Here is a 12,896-nt window from a genome sequence, read left to right on the forward strand (position 1 = left end):
GGCTGTGTTCTGGCACCTACCATCTTTACCACAGCCATCAACTTCGTAATGGGAAGGACTGTCGCATGAAGCAGTTATGGCAGCCTCAGCTTCACTGATCTGGACTATGCGGACGACGTGACAATCCTGGCCAAGATCTTGGACATGATACACCTTGCCCTTGAGATCATGAATGAGGAGACCCAGCCACTCAGCATTTAAATTCTTTGCAGAAATCAACATGAAAGAAAAGTTATCTTGCAAATTCAGCAGGCTATGGTGTGAAATAGGCTTTTCTTTTATTACGTAGCGTTAATGCCGTCTTTGATGTGGCTTTGTTGTGCTTATAAATGCACAAGCACCTTTTCCCCTCCTATCAATAAAATAATGTTATAAAGTCATACAATTTTTACTGTGGTAAACTTCCAAATATATCCTGTCATTACTTAATGTGTAATGTGATAGGTATTTTAATGACAATTTTGAATAAAATAAAATATAATAAAATATCAGTCGTTTTCCTCAAATAAAGGGGATGATGACGCAATCTTTACGAGGAAGGGAATCGGATTTCATTGGTCCTCAACTCGCAGCTTAGTCATTTCATTCAGGGTAAGTGGAGTTTGCCTGCCCCTGTAGCAGGTCAGTTCTGAAGGATTCGTTGCCATAGAAACGTACCTCCCTAAAAGGTTAGCCACTTTCCTGTGACCGAGTTGAACTCAGTTGACCAAAGTTACCTTGCCAACTCCTCAAACCTGCTTGGTAGTATAGGGCTCTGGTGTCTCTAGTCCCTAACAAACCTGGACACTTCCCTTGAATCTGATGAGGTCAGATGGGTGCAAGCAGTGTCCCCTCACACAAGCGTAGCACATGCATTTACCACAAGGGCACTGGGTTTGCCAAGCAGAACACTTGAGCTAAATGGACCAAGCACAAACCATACATAAAAATTAGGACACCATGCACACAAACACCTCTTAGATACTGACACACACAGCGACAATCAAGTGTTTATTACAAAACATCTACAAAACATTTTACTGAAATAAACAAGGTTGCAACAAACTACAGAATGTATTTTCTAAATCAAAGCTAACGATTAGGTAAACTAGGACAGATGGCTTGACAGTGACAAGAAGCAGAGTATGCAATGACACAAAACCCACCAGCTGTCAAAATAAAATATCCATGATGTTATCTCACTGGCAGAGATAGGAAGGAGCTACTGAGTTGCGGGGCGAAAAACTATTCTAGAATGTCTGTACAAATTTAGACTGCATTAGAAATCCCAGTGTTATGCCCATCACTAAATAAAGTGTCTTTACTCTGAATAAACCCGATTTGATCATGTATGCTAGCTCTATGGCAAAATCAATGTTACTTTATAACATTTCACAACACCTGCCTTCAATTTCCACCCGATAGCCACCTCTGTAAGACACTATTCTGCTCTACTACAGTGTTCTAAGTGTGTGCTTGACCCATGCCTCACCTAGCTGTGTTTGTAATGTAATATGATATATAATATATGCCATTTAGCAGACGCTTTTATCCAAAGCAACTTACAGTCATGCATGTATACATTTTAAGTATGGGTGATTGTGTGGTGTTGGGTGGCCTTGCTCTGACTCTTCTAGTGTACATGTCTTTCATGGTCGGATTACTATTATATTCAAGGCTCTTCTTTCCCTTCTCTATTTCTGTATTGCTGAGAAATGTTCACTAGAGAGCCGTAGTCCTGCTGGTTCTCCCTGGTACTTTATCGATCCTTCCCTATGTTCTGTCAGAGGTATACATTCTCACCTATACAGACCTTTCTGCATTGGTCCCAGGCAGCTGGCTACCATTGTTCTGGGTCAGTGTGTATAAGAACTGATGGGTTGGGGGTACACTACTAAGACACTACTGGCTAATTCTTTACTCTGTTGGGCTCTTGGGGGCTGTCTGAACTGTCAGAGGGAGAGGGTTGGGGAGCTGGTTTCGTTCTGGTCTCTTCCAACTCTGGACAGGTCCTGGTTCTGTGTTTGGACTGGGACAGGGCTAGAGTCAGTCAAGGCCTGGAGATCTTTCTCATGCTCTTCCGTTGGTGGTTCCGCCCTCTCTTTCTTTACTGCAATTTTCTCTTCATCCTCCTCTTCCTTCTTTGGTTCTGCTAGTCTTTTCCTGCCCTCCCTTTTACCCTCTTTCCTCAGCCCCTTCTTCACTTCCTTCTTTGTAGAGATGGCAGGAAGTGGTTTCTGGTCAGGGGTGGAGCTCTCACAGACGGTGGGCCCGTCCCACTTTGGAATGTCCAATCCCAGCAGCTCCATCAGCTGGCTCATAACCTCGTCCACATAACCGTTGATACGCAGGTGCGCGTGCTTGTCCTGCCAGACAGAAACAAACACAAGCTTGAGACCTCTACCAGTAACAACAACCTAGTTCCTACCACGTCAGTGTTTGCAGAAGACAAATGACAGAAGGGCCAGGAAAGGAGTTTAAACTTACCATGTGATGTGACCTGATCAAAAAAAACTACAGGCCCTCAAAATGAGATCAGTCAGCTGCAAAAATGTTACTTGTCCACCTTTAAGGGTGAAACCACCCAGACAAGTGCAGGAATAGACATCTAGACGATACTGCATCTACAGAAGTTCAGTATGTCAACTCTCTAAACTTCTTACGTATACCTTTGTATTCCTTACGGAACATAAGCCATCAATGAATTGTCTCCAAACTTTCTAAAGGTCCTGCAGTAGGATTAGCTGTGAGAATGTGTCGAGTCATTAATCAAGTGTGATCTCACTGAACACATTGGCTGAATTATTCATGCGGCTGGGTTCTATTTCTAACTTGAAACTTCTGTAGGACACCAGACCTTAGAATTACACGGTTCTATGTGACAATAGGAACGTTCTGAAGATAATAGGCTGTAAACATATGTGGGCTAGTTGATTTGAACTGTGCTAACAATTTACATCTCATTCTCTTTCTACATCATTTGTGGAAATCGGCCGCTATGGTGTTCATGTTCGCAGCTCTTTATATAGCTTTTTATAGGATGCAGTGTGTTAGTTTGTTAATTACGTGTAAGTTGAAGTTTGTGTGCGTGTCTGTTTAGTGGTGCACAGATTGTTTTGAGTGTGTGTGAGTGCTACTACGGTTGTGTGTGTGTGTGTGTGTGTGTGTATATGTGGGTAAGTGTGTGTGCGTCACTCGTGTTTTGTAAGTTGGAGTTTGTGTGTGGCGTGCGAGACTCACGTGTTTGGTGGGCTGAAGGTTGACGATGACCACCTTGCCCCCCTTGCGTTTGGTGAAGAGGGGCAGGTCTCCGCTGGGCTTGATCTGCAGAGAGGTACCCAGGGTCAGCGCCAGGTCGGCCCGCCTAGACAGAGAAACAACAAAACTACATTACCCATAATCATTACCTACAACCAACCAGGTCCACCACCTTAGAACCTGCTATATAAAGTGCATTCGGAAAGTATTCAGACCCCTTGACTTTTTCCACATTTTGTAACGTTTTCCTCAATCAATCTACACACAATACCCCATAATGACAAAGCAAAAACAGGTTGTTAGAAAGTTTTGTAAATGTATTAAAAATAAAAACATTTGAAACATCACATTTACGTAAGTATTCAGACCCTTCACTCAGTACTTTGTTGAAGCAACTTTGGCAGTGATTACAGCCTCGAGTCTTCTTTGGCACACTTGTACTTGGGGAATTTCTCCCATTCTTCTCTGCAGATCCTCTCAAGCTCTGTCAGGTTGGATTGGGAGAGTCGCTGCACAGCTATTTTCAGGTCTCTCCAGAGATGTTCTATCGGGTTCAAGTCCAGGCACTGGCTGGGACATTCAGAGACTTGTCCCGAAGCTACTCCTGCATTGTCTTGGCTGTGTGCTTAGGGTCGTTGTCCTGTTGGAAGGTGAACCTTCACCCCAGTCTGAGGTCCTGAGCGCTCTGGAGCAGGTTTTCGTCAAAGACCTCTCTGTACTTTGCTCCGTTCATCTTTCTCTCGATCCTGACTAGTCTCCCAGTCCCTGCCCCTGAAAAACATCCCCACAGCTGTCACCACCATGCTTCACCGTAGGGATGGTGCCAGGTTTCCTCCAGATGTGAAGCTTAGCATTCAGGCAAAAGAGTTCAATCTTGGTTTCATCAGACCAGAGAATCTTGTTTCTCATGGTCTGAGAGTCTTTAGGTGCCTTTTGGCAAACTCCAAGTGGGCTGTCATGGGCCTTTTACTGAGGATTGGCTTCCGTCTGACCACTCTACCATAAAAGCCTGATTGGTGGAGTGCTGCAGAGATGATTGTCCTTCTGGAAGGTTCTCCCATCTCCACAGAGGAACTCTGAAGCTCTGTCAGAGTGACCATCTGGTTCTTGGTCACCTCCCTGACCAAGGCTTGTCTCCCCTGATTGCTCAGTTTGGCCAGGTAACCAGCTCTAAGAAGAGTCTTGGTGGTTCCAAACTTCTTCCATTTAAGAATGATGTTCTTGGGGACCTTCAATGCTGCAGAAATGTTTTGGTACCTTTCCCAGTTCTGTGCCTGGACACAATCCTGTCTCGGAGCTCTACGGACAATTCCTTCAACCTCATGGCTTGGTTTTTGCTCTGACATGCACTGTGTGTGCCTTTCCAAATCATGTCCAATCAATTGAATTTACCACAGGTGGAGTCTGACTACTTATGTAAATAAGGTATTTCTGTTTTGTTTTTTTATAAATTTGCAAAAAAATCTAAAAAACTGTTTTCGCTTTGTCATTATTGGGTATTGTGTGTAGCTTGAGGAGGATTTTTTTTTTTTTTAATCAATTTTAGAATAAGGCTGTAACGTAACAAATTTTGAAAAAAGTCTAGGGGACTGAATACTTTCCGAATGCCCTGTATGCTGTGTTAAGTTAATGTCACATGCACAAGTACAGTGAAATACTGTTCTTGCAAGCTCTAAACCCAACAATGCAGTAATCAATAACAATGTAATACTAAAAATAACATAAGGCAGAACAAAAACACACGAGGGGACAAAAAACACCCCCCTGTGAGGCCCCCGTGTTGAGGGTCAGCATGGCAGAGATGATGTTGCCTACCCTACCACCAGTCCAGGATCCAGTTGCAGAGGGAGGTGTTCAGTCCCAGGGACTGCTCCCACCCAAAGAAAACTTCCAGCGAGCATTTACTGTGGACACTGAGGCTGTACCTGCTTGAAGTCACCGTTTTAACAATCGCCAAGTAGGCTACTGTGGCTATTTGATCATAACGTAGGCCTACCAGAGTGGCCTACCATTAAAAAACGGGGGAGAAAATGCATCCCATAACATTTTAACATGGAAATAGCTGTTCTATCTTTCAGCCTGCAGTAGCAGCCAATGTGTGTTGTTCAATGTAGGACTACATTCCATGAGACTTGAAAAAAACATGCAGGGCTTGACATTAACCTGTTTATCCACTTGTCCTTTAGATAAGTAGGTGACTGAAAATGTTGTTGTGTTGTTTGATGCAATTATTATTCCCATACCATTACTACAGAGAATCAGACAAATTATTACATTATCTGCCTATTGGCTACTTAGCTTGCCTCAAAATGCCATTCAAACACCAAGATACAGTGGGGAGAACAAGTATTTGATACACTGCCGATTTTGCAGGTTTTCCTACTTACAAAGCATGTAGAGGTCTGTAATTTTTATCATAGGTACACTTCAACTGTGAGAGACGGAATCTAAAACAAAAATCCAGAAAATCACATTGTATGTATCAAATACTTGTTCTCCCCACTGTAGGTCAGGGCCAACAAGGATCTGTGCACATCAATAGATAATCTTATGTATGCCTCTGTGCCATCATAATACAGGTCAATATGTTACACACAGGTTAACTAACATTCTGACCTACACGGCCAACACAAAGACCCTTACTTATTTAAGGAGGTGCTCTGCTTTTGTTCTCTCTCTGTCCTTTTTCTTTTACCTGCTAGCTTCTTCGGCTCTGTTGAGGTCTTTGTCAGGCAGAGCGTCCTCCCAGTCCAGTATGGTACTGATGAGCTTCCCCCTGTGTGAACACACACATTTTAGGGTAATTTCTTAGCAGATACAGTGGCTTGCGAAAGTATTCACCCCCCTTGGCATTTATCCTATTTTGTTGCCATACAACATGCAATTAAAATTGATTTACACAACATGCCTTGAAGATGCAAAATATTTTTTCTTTTGAAACAAACAAGAAATAAGACCAAAAAACTGAAAACATGAGCTACATTTTTGTCTCATCTGACCAGAGTACCTTCTTCCATATGTTTGGGGAGTCACCCACATGCCTTTTGGCGAACACCAAACATGTTTGCTTATTTTATTTCTTTAAGCAATGGCTTTTTTCTGGCCACTCTTCCATAAAGGCCAGCGCTGTGGAGTGTTAGGCTTAAAGTGGTCCTATGGACAGATACTCCAATCTCCGCTGTGGAGCTTTGCAGCTCCTTCAGGGTTATCTTTGGTGTCTTTGTTGCCTCTCTGATTAATGCCCTCCTTGCCTGGTCCGTGAGTTTTGGTGGAAGGCCCTCTCTTGGCAGGTTTGTTGTGGTGCCATATTCTTTCCATTTTTAAATAATGGATTTAATGGTGCTCCGTGGGATGTTCAAAGTTTCTGAATATTTTTTTTATAACCCAACTCTGATCTGTACTTCTCCACAACATTATCCCTGACCTGTTTGGAGAGCTCCTTGGTCTTCATGGTGCCACTTGCTTGGTGGTGCCCCTTGCTTAGTGGTGTTGCAGACTCTGGGGCCTTTCAGAACAGGTGTATATATACACTGAGATCATGTGACAAGATCATGTGACACTTAGATTGCACACAGGTGGACTTTATTTAACTAATTATGTGACTTCTGAAGGTAATTGGTTGCACACAATCTTTTTTAGGGGCTTCATAGCAAAGGGGGTGAATACATATGCACGCACCACTTTTCTGTTATTTATTTTTTTGAATTTTTTGAAACAAGTTATTTTTTTCATTTCACTTCACCAATTTGGACTATTTTGTGTATGTCCATTACATGAAATCCAAATAAAAATCCTTTTAAATTACAGGTAGTAATGCAACAAAATAGTGAAAACATCAAGGGGGCTGAATACTTTTGCAAGGTACTGTACCTGGCTATGTACTGATACAGTGTGATGATCTCTGATATTTTATCAGTGTTTTGGATTATTGTATTTCTCCGAAATACCAAGACGGTGAAGCTGTATGAGTAATCCCCAGTGTGTGTGTGTGTTACCTGCAGGCCCTGAGTCCTCTTCCCCGGACCTCCTCACAGTATTTTCCAGTGGGTTTCAGCCCCATTACACCAATCACCTTTTCCCGCACATACTGCCTGAAAAACCACACATCCATCAGAACCTGTGATACCTTTCACCTTGAGTTACTGGTAAAGAACCTTCAGTGAGCCAGTGCCATATAATGAAATAGTTTAACTCTGATGGGCAGTGCCACTTTACAGGTGACCGTTATCAAAACAGATCAGCGAACAAACACATTTCAAAGAGTTTAAAGAGCGTGTGAGGTGGCTGACGTAAATGCTTCGCTGCTGTTGTCATGCCCGTGTAGTGGAGTACAGATGGTGGCTGAAGGCCAGAAAAGTGATCCCTATTAATATGCTGCTGGAATGGTTTTCCCTGCTTACAAGCCAGCCTCCCTTGCCCAAGTTGCCTCAGGTTGTTAACATATGGAAAGAGAGAAGTCTGTCTATTCTTGTTTATTTTTGTGGAATTGACAGTTGAGGTAGGCAAACAGTGTTAGCAGATTTAGATTATAATTTAGATTAGAATTAGCATCAATGCCTCCCGAGTGACGCAGCGGTCTAAGGCACTGCATCGCAGTGCTAGAGGCGTCACTACAGATCTGGGTTCGATCCTGGGCTGTGTTGCAGCCGGCCGCGACCGGGAGACCCATGTAAAAAAAATGAAAATGAAAAGGATTAGCATCAACTAAAACCAGTGCAGGGTTAATCAATCTGGCTTTTATATGACGTGTGTGTATGTGTGACAAAGACAGTGGGTTTAGCATGAATTAACCAGTTGAGAGCACACAAAATAACTATTTTTGTTCAAAATGGGCTGAACTGTGTTTCGGTACGCTTTCATTCTAATGTGAAGTTCATAACACTTCGATGCTTTTGAATTCGTCGTGTGGTACATCTTTCACAAAGAGTGGTTTGAACTGACGTACTTGCCACACTTCCCACACTCCTCCACGAACATGTTCCCATGCAACTCAGAGAGCAGATCCCTGAATCAGAAAGAGAAACAGAGACTGCTTATTTCAAATAAGTATGTTATTGACAATAAACAATTTATATGAATTTAAATGAGAGTGTTGAAGCAATGGAGTACTTTAGTTTAGCATTTCCTTCCCAACTGAATACCATATGGATTGGAATAATGGTATTCTCCTGCTAATGTATTGAATCGTTTTGATTTCGCTCTCTAGCTGTAGCTGTTCCAATTCTATGAAATCCTATTCACATGAGAGACCAGGGCTTATTCACAAAGAGTCTTTAGAGTAGGAGTGCTGATCTAGAATCAAGTCCCTCCTGTCCATAGAATCTTATTATGTATGATCTAAAAGGCTAAACTGTTCCTAGATCTGCATTTCTACTCTGAGACACTTGGTAAATTCGGGTCCTGGTCAGAGAATGATTGTAGTGTTCCATTGGGATAGTATAGCAGTTTTTATATTTTATTTAACCACGAAAAACACATTGAGAGACAGTCTCTCTTTTGCAAGGGAGTGTTACCTGGGGAAGCCGGACCGGACGTGGAGGCCGTCCACATTCTGGCTGATGAGGTATTTGAGGTAGCTGGCTCTATGCAGCCCCAGCAGGGCCATGTGAGTGAGGCTGGGCCGGGCTTCCTCGAATGTGGTGTCAAAGTGGGGAGACTCGCCCCTCTCCTCCATGGTCCACACGCCTTTGGGACCCCTGAGAGAGGGAGACAACGTAGAAGTGTGAGAGGTGTGTACAAACACACACACAGTCTAAGGTTATGACAGGGCAACATACAAGACACTGTCAAGCAATCTCTCGACATCTCTGTAGTAAATTGTGGCATCTCTGTTGTGGTAGCTGCCAGGCTTCAAAAGGTAAGAGACGCATTTCTACGCAAGAGGCAGAGCGAGACATTCTGAGAATACAGAATGAAGGCCTTAGCATTCTCCTCTTTCCCATTCTCTTTTAACTTACACAGCCCCCGCTCTCTCACCTCTCACTGTGTGACTTATTGTCTGCTCTGACCAGATCAAAGCTACTCAGCCATTTGGTAAGACAGTCTAACAGTCGTTAGGCTACAGGAGTACGTCAGCCAGGTATTACGTACTTATCTTTTAGAGAAAAGGGCAGCAGGACATGAAGAGCAATGAAAGTCTGCTAATTGGCTTTAGGGGGGAACGTGTACTTTTTATGCCTAGGTTTTTCAGTAATGGACCATTAATTCAATTCAAGGCCATATCTCCCTGACAAACAGACAGGCAGGCAGACAAACCAGAATGACAAAGAGACAAGCCGGCTGATTAATGAAATATGAATGTAACGTCCGCTAGAGTTGAGGAGAGCGCTGCCGCTAACAGTCATCTTGTCCCTTGTGTTTACTACACACATTACATTTACATTTTAGTCATTTAGCAGACGCTCTTATCCAGAGCGACTTACACACTCCTCACAGCAGAGATGGGGAAAAGAGGAAACGAGTGAAGACACAAGCAGAGAGAGAGAATATGAATGAGATTGTAATGACAAGTAATGTGAAAGAAAACGTTAGAACGTTGGTGTGAAAGTCAACATCACAGAGATCCAGCCAAGACTACAGTACAATCATTGCTCTGGTATGAAAAATGTACGCACTCACTAACTGTAAGTCGCTCTGGATAAGAGCATCTGCTAAATGACTAAAACGTAACAGAGCTAGCCTATACTGCCCTCCTTTGCTGATACCGCAGTACTGCAGCCAAATAAGAGGTTGATGTTGACTCACATTTCCTATTTTCTGACTTGAATCATTTGAAAATGCATCCTTCCATCTTCCATTTGAGAGAAATGGGCCTTTACTGGTATAATAAATACATTTCTAAACTGGCCAAATCCTCTGTCAGTTCAGCATAGCCATGAACCAAGCCTTTACAACCAAGGAGAGGTGGAGGAGAGGGTGCTTCTTTAGCCTATTGAGATGCTCTCTGAGTGGTTGAGCGGTACAGGGTAATGGTCTTACCTGAAGTCAGGTATGCCTGAAGAGGTGCTGATGCCTGCCCCAGAGTGGACCACCAGGTACTGGGACTCCCTAATCAGCTGGGCCAGAGCCTCCACCTTCCCCTTCAACTCCTCTTTACTGTCAAATGACTGGGAGAGAGAAGGGGATGGGGAGATAACGGGGCAGAGCAGGGGGGAGAGTGAAGAGGATGGGGTGGAAGATGAGAGGACAGGATGGGGTGGGAACAGTAAGAAGGAGAGTTTAGAGGGTAGTGTTTGTTTAGGGGGGAACAGGGCAGGTTAGACATCTATTTCAGTGGGGTGCCAGATGCAGTGTGTGGAGAACATCTCAGAACATGCCAAAGGGAACTCGGGGCGGCAGCAACAACAAAGTAATGGTAGGGGGAACACTACACTGGCGTCCATGTTAGCTTTAGTGTGTAACCACAACAGTGCTAGAATAGTACTAGCTAGCTAGTTTTGAACGTCGTGTATATTGGCAGTGGGAATATATATTGCTCCGGTAGTAGGTTCACTTCTGGCTAGAGGGGATCCTCGAAAAGCTTTGTAGCTAATAGTAACTTAGCTAGCTAGCTAACGCCTGCCTGGGTGTTTACCTCGGGGAGCCCGCATACACCTTTGTCCGCATATGTTGACAGTCCAGCGGCGTAGTTTACAGACATAACTGCAGCTCCTCAACAAAAACTCAGAAATAAACCTCAATGCTCTCGTAAATATTCGCATTCAACGCAATTCACTTTTGTTCCTTTCTGAAAACCAGCCCACTTGCTCGTTGTTGACCCAGATTGGTGACGTCATCTATAAGGGACGATTCCACTCAAAATCACTGATTAGTTATTTGCCGTGGCTGTCGTGCAGAGAGAACAATGAGACAGATATTTTACCGGATGTATAAATGTGAAGCATCCATTTGGCGTTTCCACTCACCACATATGGTGGTGAGAGGAAGCCCAGTGGCCGGACGAAGCGTCCTTCGAGCATTTCCGGTACTTCCAGGCGGGCAATTTTGAAACGAGTAGGACTTCAGCTACCGAGTTCAAGCAAAATGAACGAGTGGGACCTTCGACTTGGTGAATGAGTTGTTGGTGTGTGGGAAGTTTGGAAGTCTGACAGCCGAAATGGCGGCGAGTAGTGCGAACGAAATGGAGGAAATGGAGAAAAGGTTGGAGAAGCAACAGCTGTTCTGGGATGTGAACAATATGGATCACAGTTCTGATGATGTGGAGCAGGAGGATGAGGGTCAAGGACCGAAATGGTCTGTAGTGGAAAGACATATGAAGAGAAATCATGATACTGAAAGCAGTGTAACATTTGTAAAGAAAGCATAAAGAGGGCCAAGTTAGGAAGCAATGGTTATAATGTGTTGGAGTGGAAAGTGGTGATGGTGTTTGATGAGACTACAGGGCCTCATTTAAATCCTATCTGACTAACCAATGCTGTAGAGAAAGAGATATGTGAAGTCAAATTAGCCCGGTTCATTGGAAATGGTAGAATGTTAATATTTTGTGGTAGCCAGGATCAGCAAGGGAAGATTCTGCAAATGGAAAAGCTTAATGGGAAGAAGATTAAAAGCCATGTCCTTCGTGCTTATGCTAGGTTGAGGGGAGTCATTACTGGGTCCCAATATCTATGTCCATATATGATATTTGAGAAAATGTGTAGGGAGGGCCTTGGTCAGGGAGGTGACCAAGAACCCAATGGTCTCTCTGACGGAGCTCCAGACTTCCTCTGTCGAGAAGAGATAACCTTCCAGAAGGGCAACCATCTCTGAAGCTCTCCACCAATCAGGCCTTTATGGTAGAGTGGCCAGATGGAAGCCACTCCTCAGTAAAAGGCACATGACAGCCCGCTTGGAGTTTGCCAAAAGGCACCTAAAGGACTCTCACACCATGAGAAACAAGATTCTCTGGTCTGATGAAACCAGATTTAACCTGGCACCAGTGGCGGCTCCTGAAAAAATTCTCAGGGGGGGCAATTTTTCTGATGATTTAGGTGACCTACACACATTTTAAAAAAGATATGTCCAGCAACAACATGAAGACAGGGGCAGCATATAAGTCAATACCAGAAGCATTTATTGACTGATCTCAAAAGTGTTGGCTTACAAAAGCAAAATAAGTTATCACAGTAAAAAATAATCAAGGGTGTTCTTTCACATTCCTCAACACTGCATAAACAATATGCATTTCCATAAAACACCTCATCTAATTGTGCCACAAAGTTGACAAGTCCAAGAAAAATACCAGGGTTGGTGGAGCCCTCAGTTTCATCTTTGCCTCGCAAAGCTAACTCAAACACTCCGCAAAACTTCACACACTGGATTAGCCGGCTGAGGATGTGGCGGTTCTTGCTAACCTCATCGTTGTGGCGGCGGACAGCTAGCCTGTATCCCTCATCCAGTTGAGTGGAAATGTTCACTCTCCCCAAAGCAGACAATCTCAAACAGCTATCCATGTGGGTCTTTGACAGCTCATGTTTCTTAATCTTTTCTGAAAGATGGTGCATGTCCGTTACACCAGTCGCTGTCCAAGCGGTGCTGTCTGCCGTGCCGCCTTCAGAGTGAAAGAGTAAGCAGGGGTAGCAGAAGACTGCATTAGCTACATCGCAGCCTGCTAGCCAGGTTTTTCGTTCGTACCAATTTTTGGAAAATCCTCGGGTGTAGGACTTTCCCCCTTTAGTAGA

The 12,896-nt window shown here is 43.7% G+C and overlaps 1 protein-coding gene across 1 annotated transcript; it reads right to left on the reverse strand.

Moving 5' to 3' along the window:
• Positions 1-977: 977 nt before the first annotated feature.
• On the reverse strand, positions 978-11,148 carry sirt6 (sirtuin 6). Its single transcript, XM_084183656.1, has 8 exons — positions 10,811-11,148; positions 10,216-10,343; positions 8,751-8,933; positions 8,183-8,242; positions 7,233-7,328; positions 5,933-6,013; positions 3,220-3,343; positions 978-2,345 (listed from the first exon to the last, which is right to left on the reverse strand). Exons 1-8 carry the CDS (start codon positions 10,874-10,876, stop codon positions 1,932-1,934), a joined length of 1,152 nt encoding a protein of 383 aa, XP_084039782.1. The 5' UTR covers positions 10,877-11,148; the 3' UTR covers positions 978-1,931.
• Positions 11,149-12,896: the final 1,748 nt, after the last annotated feature.

This window comes from Coregonus lavaretus (assembly GCF_964263955.1).
Source record: "Coregonus lavaretus genome assembly, chromosome: 19".
NCBI classification, from domain to species: domain Eukaryota; kingdom Metazoa; phylum Chordata; class Actinopteri; order Salmoniformes; family Salmonidae; genus Coregonus; species Coregonus lavaretus.